The sequence below is a fragment of the Ischnura elegans genome, chromosome 5 (genome assembly GCF_921293095.1).
Source record: "Ischnura elegans chromosome 5, ioIscEleg1.1, whole genome shotgun sequence".
Classification (NCBI taxonomy): domain Eukaryota; kingdom Metazoa; phylum Arthropoda; class Insecta; order Odonata; family Coenagrionidae; genus Ischnura; species Ischnura elegans.
Window position 1 is genome coordinate 73,403,835 of NC_060250.1, and position 15,967 is coordinate 73,419,801.

At 40.2% G+C, this 15,967-nt stretch overlaps 1 protein-coding gene across 1 annotated transcript in view; it reads right to left on the reverse strand.

Annotated features, from left to right (window-relative positions):
• LOC124159717 overlaps positions 1-5,704 on the reverse strand; it is a 236,767-nt gene extending 231,063 nt beyond the window's left edge. Inside the window, exons 1-2 of the mRNA XM_046535627.1 lie at positions 5,677-5,704; positions 4,625-4,878 (exon numbers count right to left, since the gene is read on the reverse strand). Of these exons, the coding sequence (XP_046391583.1) occupies positions 4,625-4,878; positions 5,677-5,704 (282 nt within the window). The remainder of the gene's footprint in view (positions 1-4,624; positions 4,879-5,676) is intronic.
• Positions 5,705-15,967: the final 10,263 nt, after the last annotated feature.

Genomic DNA, 15,967 nt, shown 5'->3' on the forward strand with positions numbered 1-15,967 from the left:
AAGTTATTTGTGGTATCCTCATTTCAAGTTGTTTACTCAGAACAAATAAATTGAACAAGATGTCCAATTTGTTTGTTCTGAGTCTGCGCTGTCTTTATACTGAGTGAAACTACATAATTACGCGCTGTTTTCGATATAGATGTCCGGTGTGAAAATTTGCTAAGGATTTTTGTAGTTCACTAACGATTTTAGTGTTGTTTGCGATTTTTTCCAAGATAAAAAATGTTTTCACACCTCACTACCTCATGAAAAACAGCCATTATTGCCACAGCGAAAATTTACATAAGAAATCTACACAGATAAATCGACACCACGACAAACATATCTTAATGAAACACTTTTATAATACGAGCGGACAAATCAGATGAAACATGAAAACAACGTTGAAAACAGAAAAACTGTTCCGAGACCTCCTCCAACCATCACGCCTTGACATGCATCATCCCTTCATCATTATGGCGGCCAACACAAAGCGAAGTTCGGGGTGAGCACATAATTAATGCATCATAACTTGCCCGGCCGGCATGTTACGCGAAAGCCTTCATGCCGGCTGCTCCCTCCGCACACGCGGCAGCATGAGAACTTGAGAGACAGACAACCGAGAGCTAAGTGGAATTAGCATACACTTTGGGATGCACGCGTTCCCTCTAAATTTAGCCCTCTCGACCGGAAAATCATTGCAACAAAAGTTTACGTCGACCTAAGGGAGGAAACGAAAGAAGAAAAGCAAAAAAAAAATCGACCCGGTGGTGTACACAAGTTTGCGCTAGTGGCAACATCGTTGGCAATCCTGTTTCCTTGACAAGTACAAAAAAAACATGGAAGAATCCTCTGGTAAAACAAGTGATTACACTCCAGGGCAGGGCAGCGATGTGAACGAAAATGGCGTCCAACGGCGTTGACGAAACTGGCGTCCTGAGAAGTACTCTGCGGTTGAAGGAGCGCCCCTAGCGCAAGGAGGAGTTCGTGCGGAAGTGAATGGGCATATATTGAACCGGAATCATGGAGGAGACTAATAGCCCATGCAAAAACTTCTCGTGTTCCGACAGTTACTCCATCATGGGATGAACTCGAGCTAAGTAAGTCAAGGGTCGAAAGTTAATACAACGCCCCAGGCTCAGATGCTGCACCAAATAAGGTATTTCAACAGGACTTTTTTGCATACTGGTGCAATAAATAGACATACCATGCAATATTGCACAGAGGATCTCAAAATTCACTGGATAAGAATTTATACCGCCTAATTATGTACAAACAAGTATTTTAAGTCCCCCAAATGGTCATCATTTGATGAAAAACTACTCCATATAAAGAAATTCTACAGCTTTCTACATAAATTTTACAGCAACAGAACACACACAGTGAGCTACATTTTTGCGATATTCTGCCATTATATGCCAAAATAAAATTCTCAAGAGCAAACAGACATAAAAAAATAAAATAGTTAAAATGCTTTCTTTAAAAAAATACAGCATTATTCAGAACATAAAATTTTTAACTCGAATATTTACCTCCAAGGCTTATTTTTTTAATCATTCCTATATAAACGACACTTTTCGCAAAGCTCGGCTCGGCTTTCAATTTGATTATATTAATAGCTTATTTGAAACGAATAAGCTCATGCTGATGCTCAAAGACTGCATTTTCGTTGTTCCTACGTCAAGCAAACAAGGAAACAACATTTAAGCATATGAAAAAAAGGTGACAAAATCCCTTCTAACGATATCACTATAAGCATATGTGTATGGGTACCGAATAACAACCAATGCAAACTCAGATTCTGTAACGTTTGATATTTTTCTATTGTTTATGTTAAACATTGTTGAGGAGTTGTTGGTGGTAGGATAGGGGATTATTGAGAAGAAAATTAAAAAGGGAGAGAACCTCGACGGAGTGAGACAAAAAACAAAGCAGTAATTTTCAGAAAATATAGAGGTTTTTGGAAAACAACTTCTGAATTTACGATACATAATGATTTCCTAGGCATCGAAATGACTCCTTCCTCTGCATAAATTCTTGAATCATATCACTTTTACCAACAAAGAGATACCCAGAAAATTTGCCAATGAAAATTTTCCCAATGAAAATAAATCGCTCTCCGATAAATCTATTCCCGCTTCCGGCTGCGACGAATTTTATACACTGGAGATGGACAGGAACAAAATGGTGATACGGCAAGTTTATTGAGGACCGTCAACGAAATAAATGTACCCACTACGGTACGGAGTTGATACCGTCACTCATCCCGTCCGCGAAATTTATCAACCGTCCACTTTACAGCGGCAAAGTTATGTCCCCGCGCGGAAGATAAAGTTGGGGGAAACCGTGTTGGGGATGATACGTCCCGGAATTCAAGAGAACACGACTCCATTGTGCATTTTGCCCGGGAGGAGACGGAGAGAGAGAAGAGAGGATAAAAAGGAAGAGATATGGAGGGATAGGGTAAGTCTTCTGACTGATTAATCTATTGATCAAATGAAAGCCGGGGCTGGTTGACGGGATGAGAGGGAAGTTTGCACGACCAATAGGGTCCAAAAGCCCTTCGGGGCACCCTCGTTTTTCAGCTCCCTTGCATCGCGACGTGTGCTCCGAGTACTTTGGTCGGGGGACATCGGTACGACAGCCGACCGCACAGGATATAGGCAGTGACTGAGGATCGACACTACATTTTGGACGGTCGCCGGATACGTTGCCCGAGCAACTGCCGATCTTTATTCGCCCTGGAGACCCAATTCCTGAACTGCATCCCAACTTCTGCGTATATAATCTTATCATCCCAGCAAAAATAAAGCGAAGAACGGAGGGCGAAGGTAAGTCAATCTCGAAACTACTATCCATTTTTCTAAATTTTAGGGACTTATTAAATAAGTGACATCGAATTTGGTCAATAAATAATGAATATTAGCATTGAGAAAATCTAATTTAAAACGTAATACTGAGTGGACAGGTGACTTAACTTTCCAAAAGTAATGGATAAAAAGACGGCAGCTAACGAGGGAAGAGGGTAGTACGCAGTAAGAAACTAGTACATATTTATGCAACATATTTTCATCCTGAGAGGTACGGCCTTTTCTATTGAATTTCGGAATGGTATCTACAATGCAATCACGATCAACTCTGTGATACCCAATTCCATAAACATGGTCCCGAGAAATACTCTTGCTTGCTAATGGAGATATCTCAAGAAAACTTTATTTATTTTAAAATTGTAAAACGTATTTGTTAAGCCCAGTAATATGATCGCCATCATGAATTCACAATGAAAAAAATGGAAATAAAATAGTTTAATATTATTAGAAATTCATTCGCTTATGCGACTATTTCTTTGGAGAATTTAAATTCTTGTGTAAATATTTATGTATTCAACTAACTGACACGACATTTGGTACACCTTGCGATGCCAATCACTAAGTTGGCTGACATAAAAGCGACAGATTAAAGTCTAAGCAATTGAGTTAAGGATTTTCCAAAGCACAAAACTGCTCTTTTATTTCCGTACACTCAGTCCCACAGATATAGATTCTCACAACCACTCCTAAAAATACGCATCTGTATAAGCCCGAGGGGAAAGCCACATATAATTCCTTTAGAGAGAATTCAAGAATCCAATTAATTGTACAAGAATTACCTAAGAATTTTCATATAATTAACAGGTTATTAAAAGCATCCCAAATGCAAAAATAAAACCACCATTTTCTCATTTGCTCTATTAAACCCTTTTATCAGTCAAAAAGAAGGCGATTCGCTATAATTGCTACATGAAATTCAGGGGATGGAAATTTATAGCGGTGACGAAACCGTCGCACTTTTAACTTTTATTTTTAGTGAAAAAATTAGCGCATTTGGAAAAATAAATTATGCATTAAGCCATAATCCGTGAGTGACACCGCTTTTAATTTGAGGATGAGCAACACAGCATTGAAACTGATCGCGTGCATTAAAACTTTAGATGAAAAAACATTGTTAGGGTTTTCTTTGTACGTGTCATCAATTTACGTCAAATCATTTTACGTCTAATTTTTTGCAAATGCAGCATTTCGACAATTATATTTTAAGAGCCAGGTTTTAAAACGAAGGAGAACCAACTTTATCTTTTGTTCCTTATTTTAGAACCCTTAGGACGAGTACAAAAAATATGATGCAACAAAATTCATGAAATTTCATCAGTAATTGTGTAATAAATTAAGTATAATAATTGTTCAAACTTCCATAAAATATCGCTGTCATCTTTAAACCATTTCCGCCCAGCAATTTTCCTCTCGTGAGTGTGAAAATGTTTCGATACGTTGCTCCTATGGTCGAGATTAGTAAACCAGTGAAATATTCTGGTGATAAACCAACTTTATTCTTCAGAATGCCCCGCATTCATTGGTGGTACACTGGGTGATACACATTATACTGGGTGGTAACGAGGTAACAGTGGTCAATCAAAAGTCTCAGCACACTGCATCTAAGAGTATTTATCTAATTATAATTATCTAATCGATCCAACCTCAATTACATACCGCCATCATTAAAAAGAGTAGTGGTCTAGTCCCAGCACAATGCATCTAATGACTGTGGAAAAAACACAACAGTTTTGTTCCCCCAATAGCAGTGGAAGCTGAATAGGAAGAAGACTCACCTGTAGCGCACTGGGCCAATGGCAGGTGGTGTTGACGGCGTGGTTGGGCGGCGCATTGCCTCCGGGACAGAGCGGCGGCGGCTTGTACAGCGTCGACGAAGAAACGATGGAGTGATGCGAGGGCGAGGTGACGGGGGGCCGACCGTACTGGGCCACCTGGACGGAGATGGAAGTGCCAGGCGGACAGCGAAGGATGACCTGCTCGCCTTCGCAGCCGGCGCGCTGGTAGGTGCGGAGCGTACCTGACAAGAGAGCTTCATTGGTGAGGTACGGGGAGAGAAGCGTAGCAGCGTTCGGCGGCGGTTGTAGTTGCGGTTGAGGAGGACGAGGTCGTGGAAGGACGAAGGTTTCGGGCACGGGGTTGTCCGGAGGTTTGGAGACGTGGCCAGAGTGATGAGAGCGACGAAAGGGGATAGCGAGAAGGAAGCGAAGGAGGAAACAAAGATGGATGGTGAGGATAGGAAGAGATCAAGGTGGTAGCCGTTGCGGTTGAGGAGTACGAGGTCGTCCAAGGAAGGTTTGGGTTGTCCGGAGGTTTGGCACGTAAGGAGACGTGGCCAGAGTGATGGGAGTCGCGAAAGGAGATTGTGAGAAGGAAGCGAAGAAGGAAAACGTGGAGGACAGAGAGGGTAGAACGAGAGCAAATCGGGAGGATGCGAACGATGGTGAAGGAATAAGAATGTGCGCAGGGAGACAGATATGAAAGAGAATGATGGAGGGATCGTGTTATCGAATCAGACGAGGAAAATAGTCGAGGGATCGAGGTAGGAAATGCGTGAGAGAGAGAAATATGAGAGGCGGAGGAGAATGGGAACAAGTGAGCAGGGAATGTGTAGGCAGAGGCGGAAGGAAAGCGATTGGTATTCATTTTTTCCGGATCGGAGACGTGATTGGAAGGTAACGGGGTCAGTAAAAAGGAAAAATATGAATGGATGAGGAATGAATGAGAACAGGACAGATCAATGAAGAAGGCCAAAAGGCGAGAAGAATGCGGATGATTGAAGTATGCAAGGAGGAGACGTGGTAAAGAAAAGTGATGGAATGTTTATTACGGGCGGTAAAGCGATTAAAGGACAACATAACAATGAAGAGATGGAGAAAATTTAAGTGGGGAAAAGTCCACGGATATGCCAACAGGATAGAGGGAGAAGAAAGGAGCATGAATGGGAATTTAAAGATTGGAAGGGAGGTTTGGTGGATGCAGGAATAATAATAAACGTTAGGATGAATGGAATGCAAAGGGCGCAGGTGGGAAAGCAGGACAGAATAATATATTAACGTATTAACGCAAAAAAGGGTTTCGGTATGTAGGACATGCACGGAGAATTTCGATCGCAAAAGCGGAAACAAAAAGAGTTACGGGTGGTTCAGCGTGTGAACGAAGAAGGAGGTTCAATGCGGGGCATCAAGGAGAATGAGGCCGAAGAATATGGAGCAAGAACATGTATTTGGGGGAAGGAATGGCGCCACAGATAAGATACGGAGGCAGGAATGTGGTATGTGGACAAAAAAAACGGAGGGAGAGCGAACACACGAGGGGAATAAGGATAGATGAGAAACGCACAGAGAGGAACGAAAAAGACGTCCCAAAAATGGAGACATCAAGAAGAAAGAGAGAAAGATAAACAGGGATAAGCGAAGGGGTAATGAGGCAAAAAGAAGCGATGCAAGAGGGGAAATTATGGCGTAATATGCGGAGGTGCAGGAGCAAGACCGAGAAATGAGGATCAGGGTGAAGATAAAGGCAGTTAAGGTAAGGAATAGGACGGTAATAGTTTGGAAGGTGACAAAAAGGGGAGAAGCCAAAGAGGATAGAAAGACAAGGGTAAAAGGACAGAATGGAATGAGAACAGGGTTGCCGGATGCCATGAAGGAGATAAGATAAAGGATATTGCAAAAGAAAGAGAAGGATAGATGGGCAGAAATTATAGGCAGGAATTAAATGGGTGTGAAGGATAAGCAAAATGAATAAATGAGAACGGGATAGAGTTATAAGTTATATTTTTTGTATTAATATGAAACAGAAGGATGAAAGTTATAAATGAAGTACAGCAATGGGTTATTGGGGACAGAGTAGAGTAGGTACAGCAATAAGTTATCGAAGGCAGAATAGAGTAAATACAGCAATAGGTTATTGAGGACAGAATATAGTAGGTGCAGCAATAGGTTACAGGGGACAGAATAGAGGAGATATAACAATAGTTTATTGAAGGCAGAGATGGTATAAAAACCGATAAATGGAGCAGGGTAAAATAGAATGTAAGGAAGAGTAAAAGGATGGAAGGAGAAGAGAGAGTGATGAGGTAAGAGGGATAAAAAAAAGGGGTTGGTGGAAGTGAGAAGGCCATGAGAGCGATCCGAAGACCATGCGAACAGGGGGAAGATAAGACAAGGCGTGAATAAGAGCGAAGTAAGAGGTTTGAGGACGGATTTGGGACAGACAGGCACCGAATACGGAGGCGTCAGGAGAATTTAGAGGGAGAGATAATTGAAAAAAAGAGGGGAGATGGAGGAAAGGTTAAAAAGGAAGAGAATAGAAGGGCCGGGAAGGATAGATATCAAAGCCAAACATTTAAATGTTCGAATAGGATACAGCGAAGAACGAAGAGGAATTGAGGGATACAGGAATAACCGGATGATGAGAATGTAAAAAAAAACGTACGTTTAGAGATCGAAGGGGGTATTTTCGAGAGGAAACAAATACGGCGTGAAGATAGGAGAGTAGGAAAGCGAGGAAGGCAAGGAGTACGAGCAAAAAAACGAAGAGAGAGAGGAAGTTTTGAGAGGAAAAAAGGCGGAGAAGACAAGGAACGTAAGGGAGAGGAAGAGGAGTGAGTAGTTTTTAAGAGGAGCGGAGACGGAAGCGGTAGACAAGGGCGGATGTCGGGTGCAGAGGAATGGAGGGATATTAGGGGTTGGAGGACGGATGGGGGCGGAGCGCGGAGGTGTGGGCGTGGAGCAAGTGATGGTTGCACGGCGAACAAGGAGGAGAGCGCGTCAGGAACAGCGAGCGATGCGATGGGTGTGAGTCAGTTTTGAATTGCCATCGAGTGAAGACGATGGAGAGGTTCGGGCCATAAAGACACACGTAAGGATTGTGTAAGGATGGAGCAGGATAACAACACGGTCATCGATGAAAGAGGGAATTTGAAAAAAGATTGCGACGTAGAGAGAAGCATAGGTGTTCAATAAATATACAGATATATGTAATATCGGTCAAATAGGTGATTGGAAACAAAATAAAGAGCCATGGTAGAATGTTTGGGATAATAATAAACGGAGGAGTAGTGTCACATATCAGCAAGAAGGGAAAAAACAACAAAATAAAGAATAATTTGCACGCAATACACCCACAAAGGGACAGAAAGCCGGTTGGGTTTGATAACAAAAGTTTGATTTGTATTCAAAAGAAGAAAAGGAATACGTGAAGGGTAATAAGGATGGGATACGGAAAGGAAAAAATAGAAACAAAAGACAAAAGGTCACAACGATAAATCATCAAAGTTAAGAGATTGTGCGAACAGGAGAAAGAACGAAACGGCGTCGTATTACGCATTCCGGTTCACCCATGAGAAACAGGTGCATTGGATTACAAATGGAGAACACGTTGAGAGAGAGAGAGCGAAGAATGTTATTTTTTGCCATCACAACATACACACAGATAGGCGTCATAGCCAGGTGTGGTTTGTTGAAAACGGCGTAAGCCCACAAAACAGAGAAAAGTGAATATTTTGGGAGGGTGGAACAATTTCCATACAAACCCGAAATGGAGACATTTTTAAGGAGTACGTAGTATGCGAGTGGAGCAAGAGGCAACAAAAATGTAGGTACAAAGCAGAGAGAGGCATTTGCGGTTTGTGGACAGGTTCACATTTCGAAATGAACGCAAAAAGTAAAGGGGAATGAGGAGGGTATCATCGTGTCGCCGGTGGGAAAAGAGAGAAAGGGTGATGGGAAAGCGAGGAGAGAAAGAAAGGACCCGGTTACGACGACGATAGATGTGTCGGAGATAAAAAAGGAAGGAGGAAAAGCGACGGCGTGCGAAGAGGTCAGAGAGGAAAGTTGGGGAAAAGGGAGGAAAGAACGAGAATATACGGAGTGAGTGAGTGAAATTCGAGTGGATTTGAACAATTGGGCAAGGTTAAAAGGAGAGAGGAGAATAAAAACAGGGTTGCCGAATGCCATGAAGGGGATAAGATATAGGATATCGCATAAGAGAGGAGAGGATAGGTGGTCCAAAAATGTAAGCATGAATAAAAGGAGTGTCAAGAGTAAGCAAAATGAATGATTGAGAACAGGATAGAGTTATGCGTCAAATTTTTGTATTAATGTCAAACAGGAGGATAAGAGTCATTAATGAAGTAAGTACAGCGATAGGTTATTGAGAACAGGATAGAATAAGCACAGCAATGGGTTATTGAGGACGGAAAGGAGTAGGTGCAGCAATAGGTAATTGAAGACAGAAATAATGTATAAACCGAGAAATTGAGCAGAATAAAATGAAATACAAGGAAAAGTGAAGGGATAAAAGGGAAAGAGAGAGAAATGTGAAGTATAGGGCATAAGAATAATTGAGAATAGACATTTTTTTTATTTTTACGCGTGTTTAAGAGTGTGTGCATAGAATTTGTTTGTGTGAGGGCAGGAAGTCAAGTCATCAGATATTGAAAAAGTCCGTAAAAATCAGTAGAAATACGCATAAGACACAAAAAGTAAGGGATGACAAAGACCAAAAAAAAAGTGTGCGAGGCCAAAGAAAGAGGGAAACACAGAGAGAGGAAGGAAGAGGGACATAAAGCAGGGAGTAAAACGGACGGAAAGGTTACAAGACGAGGGACAAGAAGAAATACACGCGGGACGAAGGGGAAGGGAAACGTCGGGAATAATTACGACGAACACCAGGGTTGGGAAATGAAAATTAATAACGCGAGGAACGCGGTTTTCAAGGAAAACGGTAGATGAGGGCAGAGAGAGAGAGAGTTAGGTTCGGACGTTTAGGGAGATAAAAAATTACGTGGTAAAGTGGACGCAAAAAGGTTTGTGGAGAGACGGATGCAAAGTGCCGCAGGGGATGTTTTCGTGGCAAAAGGAGAAGTAAGGAAGGAATACAATGGAGGCAATGAGTATGGAGTGCACCAGAGGGATAGCGGAACCAAGCCGTGAGTGGAGAAAGCCGGAATGTGATGGGAATATAAAGAGGAGTGTGGAGAGAGACGGAAAGAGTTTAAATGTATAAAAAGTATGAGAGAGGAAACATGTCGGTAAAAGTAAGAAAGAAGATGAAAATAATAGGAGAGAAGTGAACATGTCGGAAATAATTAGGAGCACATAGGCAAGAGTTGCGTGTGAATCGAGAAAAGAAATGAAAAAGGTTTGGTAAAGAAAATAGGCCACCAGGAGTTACACGGGGATGAACGTGGAACACCAAAAAAACAGGAAAACATAGCAGAAAACAAAAAATATGAAGACCAAGGGAAAATAGAGAAGAAAATAGGAGTAGAAGTATTTGAGAGCGTGGGAATAATAGTGAGTACGAAGAAAGCAATCGAGAGAGATGACGAAGCAAAGAGGTTACGTAAGAGTTATAAGGTTGAAAGAGCAGGCGGGAAAAAGAAATGCGAAGTGAATTAAGACCACATAGGCAAGAGAGAGGAGATTTGTGTGTTTGTGTATAATATGGGAGGTTTCAAAATAAAGAAAAAGATCGTGAGAGAGAGAGTGAGGTAGGGTGTGCGGAGAATTATAGGTAATGTCGGAGGGTAAAGAGGAAGAGATAAGTGGACGCAGTACAGATAAGCCAAGAAGGAAGCGGATGGAATTCAGGTTCGTGTGAAGCAAGCGTTAGGGGGGAAGGAGAGGGTTATGGACGCGGGGATAGAGGACGGAAGAGGCCGGGAAACGGGTATGGGGTAGCATCGGACGTTTTGAGGGAAGACGTCCGAGGAGGATGGGAGGAGAAAAAGAATAAGACGTTGAGTTTCGTGCGGACAGAGAGAGAGAGAGAGAAGTGTCGGCGTTTGGACGAAAGTTTTTGAGGGAAGCGAGAAGTGATAAGGGTTAGAGAGACGACGAAAGGGTGGACGAATGGAAAAGGAAATTAGGATGCCGGGGCAAGACGGTCAGGTTAAACGTGGGATTGTGTGATGATGGTGGGGGGAGGGGAGTAATGGAGGCGTAAGGTTCAGGACATTTTAGGGATTAGGGTTTAAGTTAAGGGGGAGACATGAGGTAGAGAGAGAAAAAAGGAGAGAAAGAGAGAGAACCCATTAGCCAATCACCAGTAGAGATGAAACATGTGAATCAATTAGAATATAGAATAATTGAAGTCATGCGGATAGTACAGCTTCAATGACAAGCGTATTGTGGAATATTTGAAAATTTTACGGCAGAGAAGAAACATGTGAATCGGTTAGAAATAGAAGAAAACTGGGCATTTGAAGATATGCGGACGATACAGCTTCATGACAAGCATAGTGTGGAATTATTGAAAAATTTACTTTAGAGATGAAAATGTGAATCGATTAAAAAATAGAACATGTGAAGACATGCAGACGATACAGCTTCAATGGCAAGCGTATTGAGGAATGCATGAAACATTTGAATCAACTAGAAAAACAGAGAAAAGAGAACAAGTAGACATGCAGACGATACAACTATAGTGGAAGTAGTAGCGCGAGGCCTAAATGGCTGTGTAAATAGAAAATTAACGAATTAAACCCTTTTTAGCAACAGAAAAAGAGAGCATGATGAATTAAAAATGTTCTAATAAGCAGGTGGCATGCAGTGGGAGGGTGAATCCATGGTTAATAACTTTCTTTGTAAGAGGTCATGCATGAAGTGATAATGAGGCAAGAAAATAAATGAAAGGGTTTGGAAAATAAAATAGGCCAGGAGTTAAACGGGATTGGATGAGGAACACAAAAAACAGCAAAACATAGCGAAAAACAAAAGCTCAAACATCAAAAATAATCTTTAGAAATCCATTATTTCAAAAATGTGACCAGCAGGTTATTAATATTTCTCAACTGTTAAGATGGAATGATAAGAATGACATATACGGTATAATTTCACTTGCCTTATATTAGATTAGAAAGTCAAAATGGAGGTATATCAATGCAGGAATTAGTACTGAAAAAATGGCCTACAAAGGACCGAGTATGAATTAATTTCGAATTTAATGAGAGCGTGGCCCATGAGTGATGAGCGGTTATTTTGCAAACCTGGTGTCCCATTGGTTTGAAATTAATGACAAAACAGACTTCAAGCCAAAAACGTCTCATTCTCGTGACGTCATGTAGGTCATAGTTGCCGTGAGTCAAGATTGATATGTCCCAGATGAAGCAATGCATGTATTAACGTCACATCAAACACCAATCGAACGCAGGCAGTTATATGCTTTGATGGAAGTTATTTATCCCCTAGACATAAAGCATCAGCATCTCAGTCATTTATATTAATTCTAATGAATTACTTTCACTTATTTTTTGCGTGACATAGCATAATTTTCAATTTTCACGTAAGCCCCCATTTATCTGCCTTTGCGTAACACCTTATCAATAAAATGGAGGGATTGGCTATTGCATAGAGAAAATGGCAAGTAAAATGGATTTCTAAAAGTGCAATTAGAGCATTATTCAGTGAAAATGTACCAGATGTATTTTAGAGCATTCAATGTTAAAACATACAACAATTTGATAATTACACAAAATATTTACCATGCAAAAATTACTGGTAATAAGCCTTTAAGAGATCTTAAGTGAAAAATTTAGCACTAAGCATTAAAAAGATTTCAAACAAAACATCCAATTACATTTAAGACAAACAGCAGTAGTAAAAACTTAGAAACTATTGCCACAAAAAGGCAGACACAATAAACAAACTTGATAGAAATATCGGCACTTAGTGGCAAAGTCAAGGTGATTTTTCAATTACCATCGCATTGACTCAGAGGCAATATAAATTTTTTTGCTATTACTCGTTGACGTATCCTGAGTGATCGCAAAATAAAAATAGTGGAAAATTAAAAATATATAGAATAAAATACACACTTACTGATTTAAAAAATATAGAATATTTTATGATTCAATAGAAGACTTGAAAACCACGTACTAGTGATCGGTCTGACTGCAATAAAATATAAGCATAAATTTTCAAACAGATAATTACACGAATTAGCTGTTGTCTATAAAGGAATTAAATAAATGCAACTTTGAACTCAGAGAGTCACATCACTCACAAGGCGCAGCGAATTTCCTTTATATTCTTGTATGCTGCTCTATCAACACCTTCCACCTTATCTACCTCACACTCTTATTTGTAGATGCTTATGGTAATTACAAATAAATGTTTTATGTAACGAGCAAATTGATTCCATAGCTAATCTTAAGATGGATCGTAGAAGTCTGTATGATGTTCATTCTTAAGCTAGCGTTAAACATTTTGGCTTTATTCAAGCAATTCACAAGGCGTTATGAAACGGAGTGTAGATCGACATGATCTTGAAATGAGACATGAAAGTAAAAGAAGGATGCTATTTCGTACTCGTCCTGCCGCACCTTGAATATGCAGCGATTATTTGGGATCCGGTGCAGAAAGACTCAATTCGCGAACTGAATAAAATACAAAGGAGGGCTGCGCGATTCGTCAAAAACAGTTACGTACCGGGCGTACAGACAGCGTTACGCAGATGATAAGTAAATTTTGCTGGGAGCCGCTGGAGATTCTGAGTATGTGCGATAGGCTTAGATTGCTTGAAGAATTGAGAATAGACATTTTTAAGAGCGACACGGAGAACACAATATTCGAGCCACACTATGTTTCCAGGTCCGAGAGTAGCGATAAATTAAGAGAGATATTTAGCCGAACGGATAGATATAGGAATCGGTTTTTCCCCTGACCCATAAAGGACTTACATAAATGCCAATTGTAAGTTCGCATTTTCTTTTTATGCGTAAACGGCTTTTATGCGGCTAGCAGGGTAGTATGTAGATTTATATGTAGATCTCCCTATCTCCTACAAAAGGGATTGTGAAGGGTATGAAAACCCAAACACGTGGTATTTAATTCAAATTTTCAGCTTTACTGCTTCCAGTTTAGCAACGGTTTGCGAAAAAAGTAAGTAGTGCGCATTTTTAAACTGGTTTTCCACATATCCTTCACGATTTTGCTATGAAAATATAATTATATTTTGACACTTCTGTTGGCACGAATGCAATGCATATAAAAGACTACCGGACACGTACAATGCTGTAACGAATACATAGGCTTATAAGAAGAGATTAAATTCAGAAGAATAATTATCCAACAAGAGTTAGCATTGCCAAAGTAAACAAAATTAACTCTCGTTTCAAATAAACAGTGGGTATAAATCTAAAAGTCAATTTCCTTGTTAAGAAGAAAATAAATTTACGATAACACAATGTACTCAAAGTACCTTATCAAGACTTTCAGCGAAGACAGTTGTTTAGTGACGAAAGTTTTAATTGCTGCCATTAAATGTAATCTTGAAAATAACTTCCACGCAACTAACTCGAAAACCATGGAAAGGACTGATAAGACTTTTGCCTCCTTGGACGACCATTTTCAAGGTTAATAGTCAAAATTAGGGAATGAACAATTATAAAATTAATCATATAATATTGAATAGCGCATATTAAATGGAAAAGCGTACTTTAAAATTATCGTGAATATAGCATGTGTGTACTTCTCCTCATTATACCAACCTCATGAGTTCTAAAAGGAGAGTCTCTCATACAAAAAAAGGGCATAATGAATTATGAGATTAACAATAATGACCCAAATGATGTTTTGAAGTACTAATTTTCGTGCAACGGCTGTAAATACGTCGCATACAGTATTTACGGACGGCAGTGAGGTCAAGGGCTTTCTAAGATATTGTCGGAAACATGAGCAGAAATGAGTGTGCGCGAAATTTTATTTACAATGACACCCAGATGAAGATTCCTCTTTCACATTTATTTTTACTGCCGTCAGAAGCGTGTCATCTCAAAAGCAATCCTTTCTCCCTGACATTGATTTTCTCATACGTAGAATGTAGGTTGCGCCGCCTCACTTTCTTTTTCTCGGATTACGGCGTCAAGGACTTTGAGCAGAGATGCTTTAGAATGGGTAAAATAAACCATTGAAGAAGACTATAATATTGTACCTTATACTTATCTAACGATTTGATCGTTGGATTATTCTTCCTCATAGAATGATCCTCCAAAATCGTTAGAACATTAATGCTTTGCTTGGTTTCGCTATTTAGTTGGGCCCTCTTCGCTTCTACAGCGTTGAGGTTTTTTTTCCCCGTCCCGTCCCTTCCGCACCTATCCTATCCCAGAGGCGTCGATGGGCTCCTATCGCGGCGGCGCCTCTTTCCTTTTTCCTTCCTTTCCTTCCCCTCCCCGGGTGTCTGGGCGTGCAAGCCACGGGCTTGGTTCCCGGCCCCGGTGTGTTGTATCCTCGAAGGGCTCCCCTAAGCCCTCATTCTCTGTACCTTATATTCATTACTGTTAGGATTAATTAATTAGTATGTAGGTATACTATACTATCATAACTTCCCAGATAATATCCTCTTTAATAAGTCCTACGGAACCCCAACTTTTACTGCCATAATAAGGCGATTCGCAACTTTATTCACTTGAGAAGGTAGAGTAGGTGAGTTCATAATGAGGGAAGGGACTTTTCTAACGGTGCTGGTAAAGTACCCTGGGCGCTACAAATTTCAATGAATATTCCGAATAAATTAAACAGCTATAGGTGAGCTTTTCAGACAAATATCTCAAATGGTTTAGTTAATTATATTTTCCATACCGATGTCAATACAATGAATCAAATCTCTTATTATCTCGAATTGCCAGCAAGGCAAAAATTTGAGACTAATCATCATTGCTACAGGCACCAATAGTTATATTCAGCGTAATTAACTGCATCACGCAACAATGCTGACTGTACTCGCTCATGAAAACGCAGAAAGTAATCTTTACGTAACTGCAGGCATTTTGAAACCGAATCCGCCAAATATTACAACTACGACTGCGCACAAGTCTAAGCCAATGTGCCCATAAAGGGAAGAAGCTGTTATTTCTAGATTGATAATAATTGAAAAAAATGAAATCAATCGTTATCAATATCGTGATTTAATCAATTAATCGACAAATGTGACAAAGAATACCTACTTCATGAACATTTTTTATGAATGCCTTTACATTGATTTCAATCATGTCTCAGCATCTTTTTCCAGTTCTTTCGAAAGATATTCAAGGAACAAATGATTTAAACCCAAACAAAACATTTTATGATTCCCGAATGAATTCAACACTGGTGGATCATAATAAAAGG